The sequence below is a fragment of the Heloderma suspectum genome, chromosome 10, assembly GCF_057233095.1.
Source record: "Heloderma suspectum isolate Gila_16-S chromosome 10, 16-S_ref, whole genome shotgun sequence".
Classification (NCBI taxonomy): domain Eukaryota; kingdom Metazoa; phylum Chordata; class Lepidosauria; order Squamata; family Helodermatidae; genus Heloderma; species Heloderma suspectum.
The window spans coordinates 28,377,290-28,395,459 of record NC_139467.1 but is presented as its reverse complement, the minus strand read 5'-3'; the positions used below and the strand labels follow the sequence as shown (position 1 = coordinate 28,395,459).

The 18,170-nt window shown below is 45.5% G+C and overlaps 1 protein-coding gene across 1 annotated transcript in view; it reads left to right on the top strand.

Annotated features, from left to right (window-relative positions):
- The window catches only part of LOC146338013 (discoidin, CUB and LCCL domain-containing protein 1-like), a 68,561-nt gene that overhangs the window by 39,695 nt on the left and 10,696 nt on the right, over positions 1-18,170 (top strand). Inside the window, exons 4-12 of the mRNA XM_084816349.1 lie at positions 29-80; positions 628-700; positions 2,699-2,832; positions 4,119-4,156; positions 4,646-4,840; positions 9,461-9,582; positions 11,863-12,055; positions 12,834-12,929; positions 16,096-16,186. Of these exons, the coding sequence (XP_084672475.1) occupies positions 29-80; positions 628-700; positions 2,699-2,832; positions 4,119-4,156; positions 4,646-4,840; positions 9,461-9,582; positions 11,863-12,055; positions 12,834-12,929; positions 16,096-16,186 (994 nt within the window). The remainder of the gene's footprint in view (positions 1-28; positions 81-627; positions 701-2,698; positions 2,833-4,118; positions 4,157-4,645; positions 4,841-9,460; positions 9,583-11,862; positions 12,056-12,833; positions 12,930-16,095; positions 16,187-18,170) is intronic.

Here is an 18,170-nt window from a genome sequence, read left to right as displayed (position 1 = left end):
AGTTGGACTCTCCCTTTCTGTCTTTTAGATTTGATCTCATGTTTGCAGAAGGGAACCCATTATCGCAAGGAACTAATCCGGTGAGTGTTTCCTATGAGAATCTGCCCTAGTTGCCTGTAAATATTGAGATAACTCTTCTGCTTAGCATACAGGCCTGTTTCTATTTCATAGAGAGATAAGGACCCAATTAGGGATGTACGGACTGTGTGAAATCTGCTCTGTCTGTGTTTTGCGGATTGTCAGGTGCCTTTTGTTCTGTCATCCGCCCACAGACAGGTGTGAATATTCTTTTTTCGTCATATGGAAAAATACGCAAATAATTATGTAAGTATTTACGTAAGTATTTACTTAATTTACATTAGTACGTAACATTTAGCATATTGTCCCTTATTCTGTTCAACAGTTCCTCACCAGAAACGTATGTATTTTCCTACGAATTTATATGTGTAAATTTTGGGAAAATAAAAAAATCACCCATAAGTCCACAGACTCCACGCAGCCTGAGGGGGTTGTTCCACAGTGGATTCTGCAAGTCAAATCCTTAGAAATCTGAGCTCATTTTATTCTGTCTCAAATTTCTCCAGCATCCCTAGCCCTAACACTATGTTCTCTTTTATTCTGTGGTAGAGCATATTGTCCTGCAGGCTGCAAGGGAGTAACAGGAGACATCTGGGGCAACGTGAACCAAGGCTACCGAGATGTGAGTCCACAGTGTCAAATTGTGCTTTCAAGTGGGTCCTTGCTCACTATGTGGTGGCTTTAGAAAGGAGGGCACGCCTTATTATTATTATTATTATTATTATTTATTAAAACATTGATATACCCTCCTTCCATCCCATCTGGATTTCAGGGCAGAATGAGACAAAATTTTAAATTACTAATACAGCAGATAGAGTCCTTAAAAATTTGGAACACTTGCTTTACGGCAGGCCTACTGAAGTTCGCAGTTGGCTACAAGCTGTTGCTGAAGCAATACTGCAGAAGCTATTTGCCTCTTTGTAACTAGCCCCACGGGGAGCTTCCCGTGGTCCTGACCTTCAGCAGCTTCTCCTGTAGCCCCCAACCTCAAACAGGATACTGTGTGATAAAAGAGAGAGGGGTATTGATTAAAAGGTTGCAAACTGTGACATGAGGGAGGGTTTTTATATAGATGTTTTTCAAGTGTGACATGGGGTGGTCCCTTTTGTGGGGGGAAAAAGTCAATTTCCTAATTCCTTTTTGCTTCTGTGAAGCTATCCTGCTTTACATCTGTGTAAGCCAAGGGTGGGCAAACTGGTGCCCACAAGATGTTCTGGGAACTCATTTGTTTTATATAGTTTTCCACTAAAACAGATATCGGGCACTGATGTTTTACACTGATTTTAAATTACCTGCAGATAGTTTTAACTACTTTTAAGGTTATTGTGCTGTGTTGCTATGTTAGAGATCATTTTTTGTTCTCAGACGCTGTTTGATGGTGTAATGATATTTTATGACATTTTACCATGTTTTTGATTTCGATACTGCATGATGGAAGCTGCTTATATATTGGAAGCTGCCTTGTGAAGGTATGGCCCTTAACAATGATCTAAAAAACAAGTTCCTTAAATAAGGGGTGCAAAACTTCAGGCCTGGGGTCCTAAACTGGCCCTCTGGTGTTCCCCAGAAGGCCACGCCCCCTTCCTCAGGCTCCACCCACTTTGTCCAAACTATCTCCACTGATAGTTCGGTGGTTTCCCAGCTTTCATGCAGTTTTTCCCCTATTCTAAAAAGTTGAAATGCCTCTTCTAAGCTTAGTTACCAGAAGTAAGAACTTTAAGATAAAATATGCTGGCATTCGGGGGGTGGGGGTGGCACTGCCTGTTTTGCCTTCAGCCTTGCCCACCACTGGAATGTGGCCCCCCATAGCATCTCTGAAATGGAATTTGACCCTCTGGCTGAAAGAGGTTCTGTACCCCGGCCTTAAATAAAATAAATTATTGTTATTATACCCACCCACCCTTTTGCCAGAGCAAACAGGGCAGCTTACACAACTACAAGCACAATACAAAACAAGGTAAATGCCACCTAAAACCACAATAAATTATAGCGCAGAGAATGTTAAAATAGCAGCAGAACGTGTGATAAAATCAAGTGTGCAGTTTTATGCTTGATTAGTATTTTTATTATTGTGTAGTTTTATTGTTATATTTTACTCTTTTGATGGTATGATTTTGCATGTTCACCACTTTGAAACTTTGTGGAAAGTGGTATATACATCTGATTAATAAATTAAAATAATAAATAAATAAAATCAGGATCCTATAAAAGCATGCTTAAATAATTTTTTACATTTCCCCCAAAGTCCCTATTCTGGGTACCCATTGCCCACATATTGGAACCAAAGGAGACTGGTCATTTAGGGTGCAATCCTATGCATGTTTAGATGGAAAAAATCCTACAATTCCCAGCATTCCCCAGCCAGGCTGGGGAATGCTGGGAGTTCTAGGACTTTTTTCTGTCTAAACATGCATAGGATTGCACCCTTATACAGTTAGTGAGATATGATCAACCCTTCAGCTACTTCATACGTGTTAAACTAATTGAGCCTAAGAAACTGAAATGAAGATAAGAGTTTTCTTGTATCTGCTGTCCAGACTCTTCTCATTGAATTTCTGTTGCCTGGAGATTTGTCACAACTGTCTCCTTTTATTTGCTGTCTCATATATGTTCCCTGCAGACATCCGTGCTCTGCAAAGCTGCTGTCCATGCTGGTGTGATCTTAGATGAGCAGGGGGGAGAGGTGATGGTGTTGCGAGAAAAGGGGGTCACGCTCTATGAGTCAGCCTTTGCCAATGGACTCTACTCAAAAAGGTGAGTAGCCAACCCGGTTGTTTAAGCAACCTCTGGATCCAGCTAAACTAGGATAGCAACCTGATCATCATTTCTGTCGTTTGGGAACTCTGCCTCTGATGAGTAGATGTTGTCTTCAGTTCTTTAAAATAAGAAAGAAAATCCCAGTCAACAGCACAGTAAATTCTGCATGAATTATGAACTACAGCTAATGGGATGGGCCAAGACTTAGTCATACTTCGAGCAGAGCCATTGAAATCAATAGGATTTAAGTTGATCATGACTGCCTTAAGTCCCATTGCTTTCAGTGAGTCTACTCTAAGTATGAATTAAGTCTGGATCCAACCCATAGTACTCACCCCTCTGATAGATTGAATTAATCCATGCCCTCTATTGACATAGCACAACCTGCATTGACAATATCGTCACATCCCTTCCATGCAGAGGTAGCTGAAAGGGGGAAAAGGTCTATAAAGACAGCTCAGCATTGACGACCTGTATTCCAGCTCCATATATAATAATTAAAGTAGGGATGTTGGAGAAATCTGCAATGGAACCCCGTGAGCTCAGATGTTCATGAATCCGACCTGCGGATTCCGCAGCAGACCGGCTTCTCCCCTGTTGGGCAGATTCTGCAGATTTGTGGACTGGTTTTCCAACTTTCCTGAATTTTGCACAATTAGTAGAACATACGCAGACACAAAAAAAGCCCTGGCCAATAATGAGCATTTGCTCCCATAGGCTGAAGTGTAAAAATCACATTTGGGGGGAATTTGCACATTTGTGCACATGCGAATTTGCACAAATTTGGAAACAAAAAATCTGATTCCATCCATGGGTGGACAATGGGAAGAAAGGCGCCTGACAATCCACAAAACACAGATGGAATAGGTGTTACACAATCCCTACATTAAGGTGACAAATTGTAGATACCCATTCTTAGTCGCAATAACTCCCTTTGGTATCGCTGTAAGCCCCTTTTAATTGTTCTGAAGTGCCTCAAGAGGTTCTGCTATTGGGCAATATAGAAATGTAATAAACAAATAAATATCCCATGTCCCTCACTGATAAGCTTAATGTAATGGCTAGACCATCCATAATGGCAACGCAGCGCTAAATCCTAGGCTAACAGCACAACCCTATATATGTCTACTCAGAAGTAAGACCTAGTGAGTTCAATGGGACTTACTCCTATGTCAGAGTGTAAAGGAGTGCAGCCTGTGTCACTTCTGTTTTAGCACCAAGAGAATGACTGAGTCCCAAGGACCTTAATCCTCTTCCTCTTTTGTTTGTTTCATTTTAAATAGGGGATCTCTATCTGAAAAACGCCTCATCTTTCACAAAGGTATGTCATCCACAGTACCCATTTGTTTGTTTCTTTGGGGGACTCTGTACCCCACTTTTCTCTCCATCTTCTGTGAGACTCCCAAACTGTAAGACCTACTCCCTTCACAATTATGACTAGCCCCCACTCTCTTGGGCTTTCTGTAAGGGTGTTGAAGGGTGTTACACTTCTCTTTAACCGAGCCTGTGGTGTGTTACCCTTTTAATGGTTTTATTAATGAAACCCTTTTTTTATTTTCCCAATTGAGTTCTTCAATTTTGTTTTTAAAATTGTTACTATGTTTTTATATTGTTACACTGCTGCTGGACTGTACTCTGGTTTTTACTTTGCTTTCATTCTGTTTTAATCTTTTTAAGGCTTTATATTTCATTATGATGCATTTGGGGGGGTTAACTTTTGTGACCCTCTCAGAGAGCTTTGGCTATTGAGAAGTATAGAAATGTAGTACATACATACATACACACATACATATGTACATACATATTGCAGCTTGTGCTGGTGCCTTGGAAGTAGCCAGCTTCAACGCTTCATCCTACTGGCATGAACAGAATGTCATGGGAGAGAAGAAAACCTGGACAGCCGAGCAAGCCTCTTTCAATGCTGATAGTACCTCCTGGGCGGCGGATCAAAGCTCTGCGGATGAGTGGCTGGAAATAGACTTGGGTGGAAGGAGGAACATCACAGGTCAGTAAGTATCAGCAGCCTTTTTCTTTGCCTAAAAGGGACCAGATGGGTGGGTGGGGAGGGTTATGACAGAGGCTTATAACATCACGTACAGTGTGAGAAAAGTGGGGAGAGACGTACTAGAATTTTGAGTCACCCCATGAATTTGATTGATAGTAGATACAGGACAGACCAAACAAAGTACGTATTCACACAACACATAATTCTTCTGTGGCACTCACTGCCACAAGAGTTTAGGATGGCCACTGGCTTAGATGACTTTAAATGGGGATGAGACAAATTCAAGGAGGATAGACCAATGCTGATTCTAGTTTTTTTGAGTGCCCTTGGGCAAGACACCCACAATGGGCCCCCTCTACTTTCTAACCACCATTGCAACTAGCTGTTATTGCTCCTTATCCTCTTTCTCATCATTGCTACTACTTGCTTGCTTGACAGGCAGAGAGTCAGTGAGCAAGTAGGCATTGGCATCTACTGCTCCTCCTCACCCTCACCATTGTCCAGGACAGAGCGAGATGCAGTTTGAACAAGCAGGTTGCAATGGTGAAGAGGAGGAGCAAGTCCAACAGGCTCTTGACAGTCTGCCCCTCCTAGGCTGTGGGCCCCTGGCAGGTGCCCAACCATGCCTACCTTTGATGCTGGACCTGGATAGATCTATCAATGGGTGGCACAATGGAACATTAAAGCTCAGGCAGTATGCCAATGAATTACCAGTTTGCTGGGGAAGGCCGCAGTGGGGAAGGGTGATTGGCTTCATGCTGTGATTGAGGGCTTCCTGGAGGTATCAGGATGGCCGTTGTGGCAAGCGGGATGATAGACTAAACAGGTCTTTGGTCTCTGATCCTGGAAAGCTTTTCTTGTACTCTTATGAACTGCCTCAAGTATCCTAGACCCAGACTGTTAAGGGCTATATAAAGGTGAACGTCATCCCCTTGAATTTAGCTGGGAAACAAATTGGCATGTGGTGGAACTCAGAAAGAGCAGGTGGTATACAGTCTCTGTGGCTAATGCCAAGTAATAATCTGGCTGCCGCATTTGGGATTAGTCATTGTTTCCAGACAGCCTTCAAGGTCAGCCTCACATTACAGTAGTCCAGATGACAGATTACCTGAGTATGCAATGCAGTGTTCAGGTCCTTCTTTTCAAGGAAGAGACTCAGCTGGGGAATCAGTGGTAGGGGGAAACCAACACTAGCTGATCCTCCCCAATCCAAGGGGCATTAGAGCGGTAGATGTTTCCAGTGTGGTGACTTACGTCGTCTGTTGAAGTGTGGCTGTGGAATTCAGAACTCCATGTAAGCATCATTAATGCAACCAGTGTATTCAGTGGGGCTCTTTACAGCTCTGTGGCAGGGCTCTGAGCATGGGCCTGCAGCAGGTCTTCTCCTAAGCCGTGGGAGGCTGGAGGCAGATTGTGGAGACAAACCAGACTCCAGGGGACACAGCCCACGGATAATTTGTTACACATGTCTGCAACACAATAAGGCAGCCATCCTAAACACTAGTTGAGTAAATAAAGCCTCCCAAACACAATGAGACTTATTTCTGAGTAAAGTTGCATAGGATTGCATTGCTGAGTTTCACATACCCCAGACACACTTCAACCCATCTTGCAGAACTTTAGCCTACGTTGTTGAGAATTTCTATCCTGTGCATGACAGAGTCAAAGCTCATAATGTTCCTGTGCATCAAGCCTTCCTCAATCCAGTGCCCTCCAGATGTGTTGGACCATGCTGGCTAAGGATTGTGGGAGATGTAGTCCAACACATCTGGAGGGCACCAGTTGGGGAAGACTGCTCTTCCCCCCCTCCTACTTGTACTTCCCCTCCCCCCTTCTACTTGTATCTCTTTCATCCCTGAATCCTTCCTTCCTTTTCCTTTCGCCTTCCCTCATTCCTTCCTCTCTGTGTCCCTGTTACCTCAGGCATAGGGCCAGGCCAGGGCACCCTTGCACTGAACAAGTTTCACATTATGTCCCGGCAAATTCACTCTGTTTCCCAAAGCCCTGAGAACAAATGGAGGTTTTTGTGCTGCAAACCCAGAATGACGCCTGTTAGGGGGGGAAAAAAAGAGGCATTGTGAGGCTGAGGGAGCTGGAGGCCGAGAGGAATGCAGGAAAGGAACGAAGGAGCGGAAGAGACTGGGGTTATTCGATTGCCTCTCCGACTGGTGGTTGGCAGAACAAGGAGAGAGGGCAGCCTTCCCCCCTGCAAATGTGTTGGACTACAACTTCCATCATCCCCAGCCAGCACAGCCAGTGGTGCCAGGTTTGGGGAAGGCTACAATAGGGCTAAACATTCAAGCTGATTGGCCTGAAAACAGATTCTTGGAAGACAGATCTATCTATGACTATTAGCCAAGATGGCTAAATAGAACCTCCATGTTTGGGGGCAGTTTACTTCTGAATATCAGTTTCTAGAGAGCAAGATTAAGGTGAAAGACTGTTGCCTCCATGTCCTACTTGTGGGCTTCCTGGAGGCATCTGGTTGGCCACTGTGGGGTAACAGGAGGCTGCATTATATGGACTGTTGTTCTGATCCAGCAGGGCTCTTTTTGTGGGCTCCTGAAAAGTTCTTGCTAAATTCCTGCTGGCCAAACATCTCAAAGAAGCAACTAATGATTCTTTTAAGTCTTGGAGCATCTTCTTTGCAAATGGGAGAGAGGGCTGTAGCTCAGTGATACAGCACCTGCTTTGCATGCAGAAGGTCTGAGGTTCAATCCCTAGCATCTCCAGTTTTGAAAATGGATCAGAGAACAGATGGATAGGAAAGACAGAGGTGAGTGCCAGGCACTACTGGCTGAGGTAGACTGGGGTGGGCCAAAAGTAGATCTCCAGATTATGGGGACTTCAACTCCCAGCATCCTGACCATTGGCCATGCTGGCAGGGGCTTCTGGGAGTTGAAGTCCAAAATATCTGGAGATCTACCTTCTGCCCACCACTGGAGTAGACAATTTAGGTCCACATGGGCGAATAGTCTAGCTTGGAATAAGGACTCTTCCCATGTCCCTATGATGGTGTCAGGGTTCCACCCTTATGACCTGGACCCCCAGAGCAACTCCTTAAAGAACTTCTGCCTCCTTCAGAGTCCTACCTTCCTTCTTTTACCTTCCCCTTTCCAGTAACGTAGGGTTTAGGCTGTAGGCGTGGGATGATTGACACTGTAGACACAGGGTTTAATCACGACAGTTTATTGGTAAATTAAAGCAAGCAAATCACAACTAAAGGTATTTACACAATAGAGATGAGTGATACAAAAGGTATTAAGAAAAAATAAAAGTTGCAAAACACAAGTTCCTTTACCCTAGCTGTACTTAGACTTCTCCAGGCTGCTTCTTCCGGCTCCCTCTTCAGGCTCTGGTCTCCCTGATTCCACCCTTCCTGGCTCTCTCACTCTCTTTATATAGCCTCCTCCCTCAAAACCAAAAGCACTATTTCAAACCTGAAGAAATGAAACTTAATTGGGGAAATGAAAATGAAACTTAACTGGGGAAATGAAACTGAAACTTAACTGGGGAAATGAAACTACTCCTCTCAAGGTTATGCCCTCCCAACAAAAAAAAAACCTCCAGGCCTCTAGGCCTGACATTTTTCTTTTCCTTGCCTCTGTAGGCCTCAACCTTTCACAGATGGCATCATCATTATTATTTTGGGGACAGACCGTAGCTTTATGGTAGAGCGCATGTTTTGCATACAGAAGATCGCAGGTTCAATCCCAGCATCTCCAGCTGAAAGGACCAGGTAGCAAGTGATGGGGAAGGCCTTTGCCTGAATTGCTGGAGAGCTGCTGCCAGACAGAGTGGACAATACTGGGCAAGATAGACAAATGATCTCACCTGACATAAGGCAGCTATCTATGTTGGCGGAGCTGTCCTTCGAACCCTGCCATGAATCATGATCCCCTCTGTTAAGATCTCTTTTTTGGGAGCACCAATGAGAGAGTGCTAGTTTGCCCTCATATCCTGTTTGTGGGCATTTCAGAGGCATCTGGTTGACCACTGTGGGGAAACAGGGATGCTGAATTAGGTAGACCATTGGTCTGATTCAATCAGGCTCTTCTTGGATAAAATCCAACATCAGTCCTATTTAGAGTAGACCTATAGAAATGAATGAGCCTTAAATTAGTCATGACTAATGTAAGTCTCATTCATTTCATTGGGCCTACTCTAAGTAGGACTTATGTTGGATTTTACCCATTCTTATGCTCATCTGCTGCTTGAGCAACTTCTGTTGAGAAGGTGTCCAGAATAGCAAGTTCGACTCACAGTGAAAGATTCAAATAACACATTTGCGTCAAGCAGAGGAGGGTAGAGAAAAGCATAATGTGCATTAGCCCAAGATACACTCTCTGCAAATAGGAGTACTCCCTGTGATGTTGCCTGCACCATGCTGGGGTTGTGTCAAAATGGGATTCTTTTGACCTCACCCAACTCCTGATCTGGACAGGTATAATCTACCTTGTGATTCTTCCTTCCATTTTCTCAAGGCCACTACAGCTCTGTGGTTCTCGTTGAGTGCTTGACCCTGTTCACAAAATAGGGAGTCAATTTCAGGAGGCCACCTAGAGCTTAAATAATGCATGGCCAAATTTTGGGTACCAGTTTTAACCATATCTGTTTCAGGCATTATAACCAAGGGATCTTCTCAGAAACACAACTACTATGTGAAATCCTACCAGGTTCTCTCCAGCAAAAATGGCAAGAACTGGAAGGTTTACAAATCCAACAGTGGCAATGAGGATAAGGTGAGACTGACTGGAACCAGGGAGTGGTTATTGCTGGGACGGAGATCAGTGGCAGCCAAGCTTCCACCATTTCAATGTGGTTGAAGGCTGCCTAGATCTGTGAGATCGGAAACATGTGATCTAAGACCCAGGCAAGGGACATGCGGACGTTAGTAAAACTCCAGGGACAACAAAAGCCAAATACACAATGGGGAATCAAATTTAAGAGTCCATCTAGAGCTGTCCTGCAGAAGGTGGGACAGTGTTGTTCCATGTGGCTCCCAAGGGCAGGACTAGAACCAATGGGTGGAAATTGCAGAGAAGCAGATTCTGGATTAACATTAGAAGTAACTTCCTAATAGAGATGTATGGATTTTGTAAAATCCATTCCGTCTGCATTTTGTGGAATGTCAAGAGCTTTTCATTCCATTGTCCGCTCATTGACAGAATCAGATTTTTTCCCATTTCCCGAATTTGTGGAAATTCACATTTGTGTAAATTTGCACTTGTGGAAATGCACAAATCCCCGCAAGATGTATTTTGTCTTGCAATAGGCTATGGGGAAAATGCACATTTTTGGCTGGTGTTTTTTTATTTTACATATTTTTCTATGACTAAATTTGCATACAATTCCAGAAAGTAAAAAAAAACACACAAAGCACTGAACCTATGTACACCAGTTGCTGGGGAACATGGGTGGGAGGGTGCTGTTGCACTCATGCCCTGTTTGTGGGTTCCCAGTCAACAGCTGGTTGGCCACTGTGTGAACAGAATGCTGGACTAGATGGACTCTTGGTCTGATCCAGTATGGCTCTTGTTATGTTCTTATGAAAAGCCGGTCCACTGAGGAATCTACAGGCTGGATTCATAGAAATCCAAATTCATTTGATTCTGTTGAAGATTTCTCCGACATCCCTACTTCCTAGCAGTGAGAGCTGTTCAGCAGTGGGATAAACTGCCACTGGAGGTGATGGGTTCTCTGTCACTGGAGATATTTCAGCAGAGCCTGGATGATCATTTTTCAGGGATGTTGGGAGCTGTACTCTACAGTGCAGAGGCTGTATTGAGCAGGGGATTGGACTAGATGATCTTTAAGGTCCCTTCCAACTCTACGATTCTATAAAATAATGCACTGTCAAGTTTAGAGAAAGCTGAATCTGAATGAAAACAAGGCCATATTGCAGGCATCTCAAAACACACAGCTCTGGAACAGTGTTAGAAGCAGAGTAGAGTTGAAATCCAGGACAACCGAGAGTAAATATCCGGTTGTTAAACAGTACATTTAGGCCCATGAGAGCTCAAGTGTGGAACACTTAATCAAAGTGCCAAGTGACGTGCCAAAAGAGCATTTGAAACTGAACATTCAGTTTCCGGGGGCTCCTAACAAATCAGGCATTGACCAAAGAGACGAAGCATCACCCTTGATAACTGGAGACCCACCTCTAAGAATCAAAGTTCACTTTTTAAAAAATCACATGGCACAGACCACCTGAGACTGTACAATAGGGGTAGGCAACCTGATTACTGTCCAGATGTTTTGAACTATGATCCCCATAATCCCGAGTCAACAGGCCAATGATCAGGGATTATGGGAGTTGTAATCCAAAACATCTAGAGGGCACCAGGTTGCCCACACCTGCTATAGAGCATCAGGTTGGGGATCAAATGCTCGAAGGCTCCGTTATGTCACCACGTCCTTTCCTCTAGAACGCTAGCACCTAAGAAAGAAGACTTCTCACCTTACCTAATATTCTCACTGAAATTCTGGTTTTCTATGTGCAAGCGGGTGGGACTGGTTTGGTGTTGAAGCAGGACAGCGCAGGGCAGGCACCAGGCTTGAGTGCGCCCTCAATATGGTGCTGCTGATGCCCCCCCCGGTGCCAACCTGGGGCCCCCACCACCATCAGGCCCCTGCTTTACATTGCTGCTGTCAGGTACTGCCACTTGAGCCCCTTGCCTTGTTGGGCGTGCTGGCTGGGGATGATGGGAATTGCAGTCCCATTCATTTGGCTGGTGCCAAGTTGGGGAAAACTGCCTGTGAAGATGGACTGAGATGATGACCTGCATCCTCCTGTATCCCACTGGTGCGAAACATGGTTTCAGCAGGGTTAGTCTGGTGTGATCAATATAGCTGAGTTCAGCATCGGTTGCTAAGGAGAGCATCTTCAGACTGACTCCTGCACGGTCTGTAAGCAATGACAAGAAACCAAAGAAAGACGTTAAATCATGCCTTGTTTGAACCCGTGACCCTCTCCAGGCTGACCTCTTTCCCTCCTCCCCACTCCGTAACCCTCCTCCCAGATCTTTGAAGGAAACAGTGACAGCCATCAAGAAGTCTCCAACGCCTTCATCCCACCCATCCTGGCCCGCTACCTGCGCATCGTACCCCAGAGCTGGAACCAGAGGGCCGCTCTGAAAGTGGCGCTGTTGGGATGCCAAGCCCCTCGCCTGAAGACTCTGCGCCCCTACAGCAACGGCGAAAGTACGGGGCCAGGTGGGCTGCATGGGTTTATGGACGCTTGCTCCTCCCCTTCAGTTGAAACCTTTCATGAGGCTGCATTCCCGAATGTAGCCTGAGCAGCTGGTAGAGGCAGCCTCAGCCTGGTGGGGACAGCCCCGAGCTCCATGGCTCAGCACCTGCATTGCACGCAGAAGGCCGCAGGTTCAATCCTTGGCATTTCCAGTTAAAAGGACCAGGTAGCAGGTGGTGGGAAAGACTCCTGCTGTCTGAGACCTTCGAGAGCTACAGCCCATCAAGGTAGACAGTACTGGGCTAACTGGGGGCAGTGGGTGCTCTCTGTATCAGGGGTGTGGAACCTCAGGCCCACAGGCCAGATCTGGCCCACCCGGGGTCCCATTCTGGCCCCCCCGGGGTCCCAATCCAGCCCACCCAGGGTCTCCATATGGCCACACCCCCTTGCCCTGGCCCCACTCCTTTCCCCCCAACTGCCAATCGTTTGATGGTTGCCTGTCTTTTGTATGTTTCCTTCCTCATTCCAAAAGGTTGAAATGCCTCTCCTAAGTCCGAATTACTTGCAGTGAGAGCTTTATGCTACAATATGCTGGTACATTTGGCCCCACACCTTTTGCCTTTGGCCCTGCCCACTCTTGGAATGCGGCCCCCAAGAGCTTCTCTGAAGCAGAATTCGGCCCTCAGGCTAAAAGAGGTTCCGCACCCCTGCTCTTTACCCTTTGGGGTGACAAATGCAATTTGTGGGCAGTGCCCGAGGCCTGATGTGTTAAGGATCCCCCTGAAACTCTCTCTTTTGTAGTCCACCGTGGCCCCAAGGTGCTCCCCATCCTGACGAGTAGCAGCCCTGCCGTTTTCACCACCATCCCAGGAATAGTGATCCATTCCGAAAAAACGGGTAAGCACTTACCGGCTTTGAACTTCAAGGAATGACTTGGCTTAGTGGTCAGGGTGCAGAAGGGGTTTTCACCTTCACCTCTGCCACTGGAGGGGTTGTGAGTGTGCTTGCTGCATTGCCTACATGTGCCTGCCTTGCCTGCATGTTCACCTGTCTGCCCACCCATGCACACATATATGGGAAAGGGCCATAGCTCAATGGCAGGGCACATGATTTGCATGCAACTACCACTGTCATCATCCCAAGCATGCTATCTAGGGATGGTGATCATTGAAGTCCAACACATCTGGATAGGGATGGCAGAGAAATCCTCCATGGACTCCAATGAAGCTGGATTCCAAAGAATCCGACCTCCAGAATCCGCAGCGGAATGGCTCCACTTACCTCCAGCTCCAGAGGATTTCACACGGAGTGGCTCCCCGGCTCCCTAGACCAGGCGATACACTAATGGCGGCTGCCATTAGCCTATCGCTGGGAGAAATACAGAAGTAAATAGCGTATTGGATGCTACTTGCAGCCGTAAAGCCCAGACTTTGACCTAATTGCAGCCGTTATGGCTGTATTTAGGTCAAAAACAGTGCTTTATAGCCACAAGTGGCATACAATACGCCATTTGCGTCCGTATTTCTCCCAGCGATAGGCTAACGGCAGCTGTCATTACCGTATCGCCTGGTCTAGGGAGTAGTGCTCCCTAGGCCAGGCAAGAGTGCTGGGGCATGGCTGCACCGAGGCCCCTCTTCCCTGCGCCGGCCTTTGACAGCCAGCGCATGGAAGAGGGACGGCGACAGCCAGTGATAGGGTAATGGCAGCCGCCATTACCGTATTGCCTGGTATAGGGAACCGGAGTTCTGCTCTGCGAATCCTCTGGACACAGAGCCACTCCAGAGGGTTTCAAGGGGCTGTGAGTGGAACGAATGGCCCCTCTGCGAACCCCCCCCCCCGGACTGGAAAGTGGGGGGTTCATACAACACTACGTCTGGAGGGCACCAGGTTGGGAAGGCTGGTGTAGACAACAGTGGCTAGACAGACCAATGGTCGGACTCAGTATATGGCGGCTTCCTGTGTTCCTGTATGAAAGCGTCGTGTCAGCAAGTTGCCAAGAGTTCACGGTCACATTTTAGACAAAGCTACTCTGCTGGCAGTGGAGGCTGGTGGCTCCGATTTCAGTGGGGCTGTGAAGCCATCCTGGGTTTCAGTCAAAGCCAGCCAGAACACTAAAGGAGCTATCCAAGGTACTGAACCCTATCTCCAACATAGGTTTGGCACCTTGGATAGCTCCTTTAGAGTTCTGGATGTTCTGACTGAAACCCAGAATGAATGCAGAGCCCCACCGAAATCGGAGCCACCAGCTTCTGCTGTCTGCTGGCAACTGACACAGAAGCAACTCCTAGCATCCTGCTTGGAAAGGCAGCCCAATCTCCTCTGTCTAGTCAAACACACACGCTCAAACACACTAATGAACTTGCCTTTCCTGTTTGGCAGTTCCTGCATAGGTTTCCCATCAGCCGTTTCCTCTGTCTAGGAGGAACAAGATGAAATGTAGCCAGCTATGCTGGCTTGCTTGCCCTGCCCATTCCTGCCTAGTTGCTGTTTCTCACAGCTTCCTCCCCCCTCGTTCCTTGATGACCTTTGTTGGCTGTGATTGTGGGTACAGTGGGTGGCCCTGGGTCAAAAAATGCGATACTGGAGATCTGTGATCCAGCTTCCCCCTCCCCCGCCAAACATTAAAAGCACCTGAGGGAGACCCTGATTTTGATGGGAGGAGTGGTATAATGCTTCCTGTAATACTTCCCTTTGCATTTTTTCCAAGATGTATCCACCACCCCAATAACAGTTATTAGCTCCATTTGAGGTAGTGGGGATATGGCCCTCCAGATGTCATTGGATTACTGTCAGCCTCATTCAGGGATAATGGGAGTTGTAGTCCAACAGCATCAGGAGGGTTTACAGAGATGGTTTACAACTGAATAGACACAATACAAAAGGATAGGGAGGGAATTACGTGTGAGGTGGCCCTGTTCATCATCTTGATATAGAGCCAGAACATCACACTATGGGGCTGTTCACACAACATATTAATCCACACTCAGTGGTTGAGCGTGGGTTGTTATTGAACCATGGGTTGTTTGTTGGACCGTGGGTTAGTGTGGTCTGAACCCAGGACATTTTCTGCAGGGTGGCTTGGTTCAAGGTGGCTTATTTGAGAAAAATAAGCCATAGTACATAGTCAACAAGCCACTTGGTGGAAAATGTCCTGGGTTCAGAAAACACACTAACCCATGGTTCAACAAACAAGCCACAGTTCAACAACAACCCACACTCAACCAGAGTGTGGGTTAGCATGTTGTGCAAACCCAGTCTATCTCTGTAGTAGTATCACTAGTGGGTCCTATTCTGACTTACATAGCACAATAGTTAGTCCATCCACAGTGATCAGTGGGTGCTGCTGGAAGGAAATCACCACTCTCTCTTTTTTTAATCATGAAATTTTATTTTATTTTTAAATAAAGTTAACAAAATAAAGGCAACAACAATAAGAAGAACATGCACAATAATAAAACAAGATCACTAAAGAAACAAAGGAATTCACTCATTATAATTCTTGATCTATAACCAATTTGCTAATGGAACATCTACTGTAGAACAGCCTAAGTAGGATCTCAGTATCTAATGAAAGAATGAAAATACAATTTAGGGTGCAATCCTATGCATGTTTAGACATAACAAAGTCCTACACTCCCAGCATTCCCCAGCCAGCCATTCTGGCTGAAGAATGCTGGGAGTTGTAGGACTTTTTTTCTGCCTAAACATACATAGGATTGTGCCTTTATACAGCATATAAAAGGAGTGTGTGTGAGTGTGTAGTATTTTCTGTGTATGTGTGTATTAGTCAGAAAAAATAATTTAGGCAACTGTACTTGGTTGGAATTTGATCAAAGGTTTAAAGGGCTTCAGTATAGGAAATAAATGGAAACCACGGTGCCATGATATCTTTCTTAAAGTTAGGATTCTTTGCTTGCTGCACTTGCTGAGTAAGTTTATACATAGTCATAGTCTCCCAAATTTTATCAACCCACTGCTCTTTTGTTGGTAACTTTGGAGACATGAACGGTGTTAATGCTGGAGGAGAACCACTCTTGGCTGACTTCACTCCCTCTTGACCTAGGTCCCCCGTTACTGGTGATGCTGCTGATTGGAGGGTTTGTCCTCATCTCCTCGACTCTCTTGCTGCTGGTTTTCTTCTGTCGTAAGAAGAGGTGAGTAAGGCCTTCACTCCTTCTCTTCCCTTAGCCCTGCAATTGCGAGAGCTCCTCTGAACCCAACCCCGGTAGGGCAGGAGATGTCACAGTCGCAACTGTTGTGGTGTAGCCTTGCTACAAGCTTGGACAGAAACACAGGGTTATAGCAGCCTTCCCCAACCTGACACCCTCCAGAGGTGTTGGACTACAAACTCCCATCATCCCTGACTAACACATCTGGAGGGTGCCAGTTGGAGACAGTTTGGAGTATAATTTTCTGGCTTTCTGTTTTATTGGATGGTTTGTTTCATTCATTTATACTTATGAGGCACCTCTCAAATAGGTTTTCATGCAGTTTGAAACAAAGCAATATCATGGAAAAACATAACTGAAAATCTAAAATTCAACAAACATCAAAGGAAACTAATGTAAAGTGCAATTCAGCACAGTAAAATTGATACAGGATAAATGATACAGGATACAGCCAGCAGGATAAAATACAAAACAGAATGAAGAGCTTAAACCAGTTAACAAATACAGGAGTGCAAACTACACAGAAAATGTCCCAGGCAATGAAATTAAAGTAGGAAAGATCTGAAAGATTTACAAGTCCTGATGGGAGAAAAAACAAACACCTTAACCTGGTGCTGGAAGGAATACAAGGTTGGCACCAGACAAACCAATATGGGGTGGTTACTTGCTGATACCATGTTACACTAGCAAGAGGCTACAGTTACCCTCTACCTTATCACTAATGGATTGCCTTGAGATGCTGATTAGAGAGAGGTTTGTAGCTGTTTTAGAGATCAGTGATGATTAATAATTGAATGTTGAACTCCTCCATTCCTCCAAGTAGCTGACTTACACAGACCTCCCCTCCTCCCCCACTTTTATCCTCACAAGAACCCCACAAGGTAGGTTAGGTTGAGAGACAGTGACTGGCCCAAGATCACTCATGACTGAGTGGGGATTGGATCCTGGGTCTCCCCACTCCTACTCCAACACTCTAACAAGTGCGCAACTGTCAGGCAACAACCAAAGGATAAAGTGCAGAGGATGTGCAGAGGGTTGGGTTGCTTGCATTGTTACAGCACTGATCTAAAGTCTGTTTGGGTGTCATTCTCTTACGCTGGGTGCTTCTGGAGCTTGCCATTTAGAAGGAAAGAGTAAATGCATCACCAAAACAGAGGACAAAAGAGGGCACCGATTTGCATAAAATTGGCACCTGCTAATTTGTAGGTGGGGCTGAAAATTTAGAAAGAATTACTATTATACAATATATCTCACCCTAGTATGGAAGACGGTGACCAGGTGAGTTGTGTGCCTGCTGCTCAGGGTGCTGTCCAGTGGTAACCTTGGATGGGGAACTTCAAGGCCCCTGCCTTCCATTCATATAGTTGTTTAACTTTAAACTGTATTTGGATTGGACAGCCCTTCAGGCATCTTTAAATAGAGGACTGTCCTCTGACTGTCCTTCAAATAGTGGATGACTTCAAATAGAGGATTGTCCTCTAACAGCCCTTAAAATAGAGGACAGTCCTCTGTAAAGTTACAGGATGCCAGATTCCAGCTGAACATCAGGAAAAACTTCCTGACTGTTAGAGCAATACAAGAATGGAACCAACTACCTAGGGAGGTGGTGGGCTCTCCCACACTGGAGGCATTCAAGATAAAGCTAGACAGCCATCTGTCAGGGATGCTCTGACTTAAATTCCTGCATTGAGCAGGGGGTTGGACGCAATGGTCTTATAGGTCTTACTTAATTTTGTGAACCGCCCAGAGAGCTTCGGCTATTGGGCGGTATAGAAATGAAATAAATAAATAAATAAATAAATAAATAAATAAATAAATAAATAAATAAATAAATAAAAAAAATAGGCCCCTTCCAACCCTACTATTCTATGATTCTATGAAAGTAGGACACCTGGCCACCCTAAAGAGTGCTCTTGTGGCACATGCAGAGATTCTAGTGCCAGCTGCACAAATTGTTGTCAAGCCCACC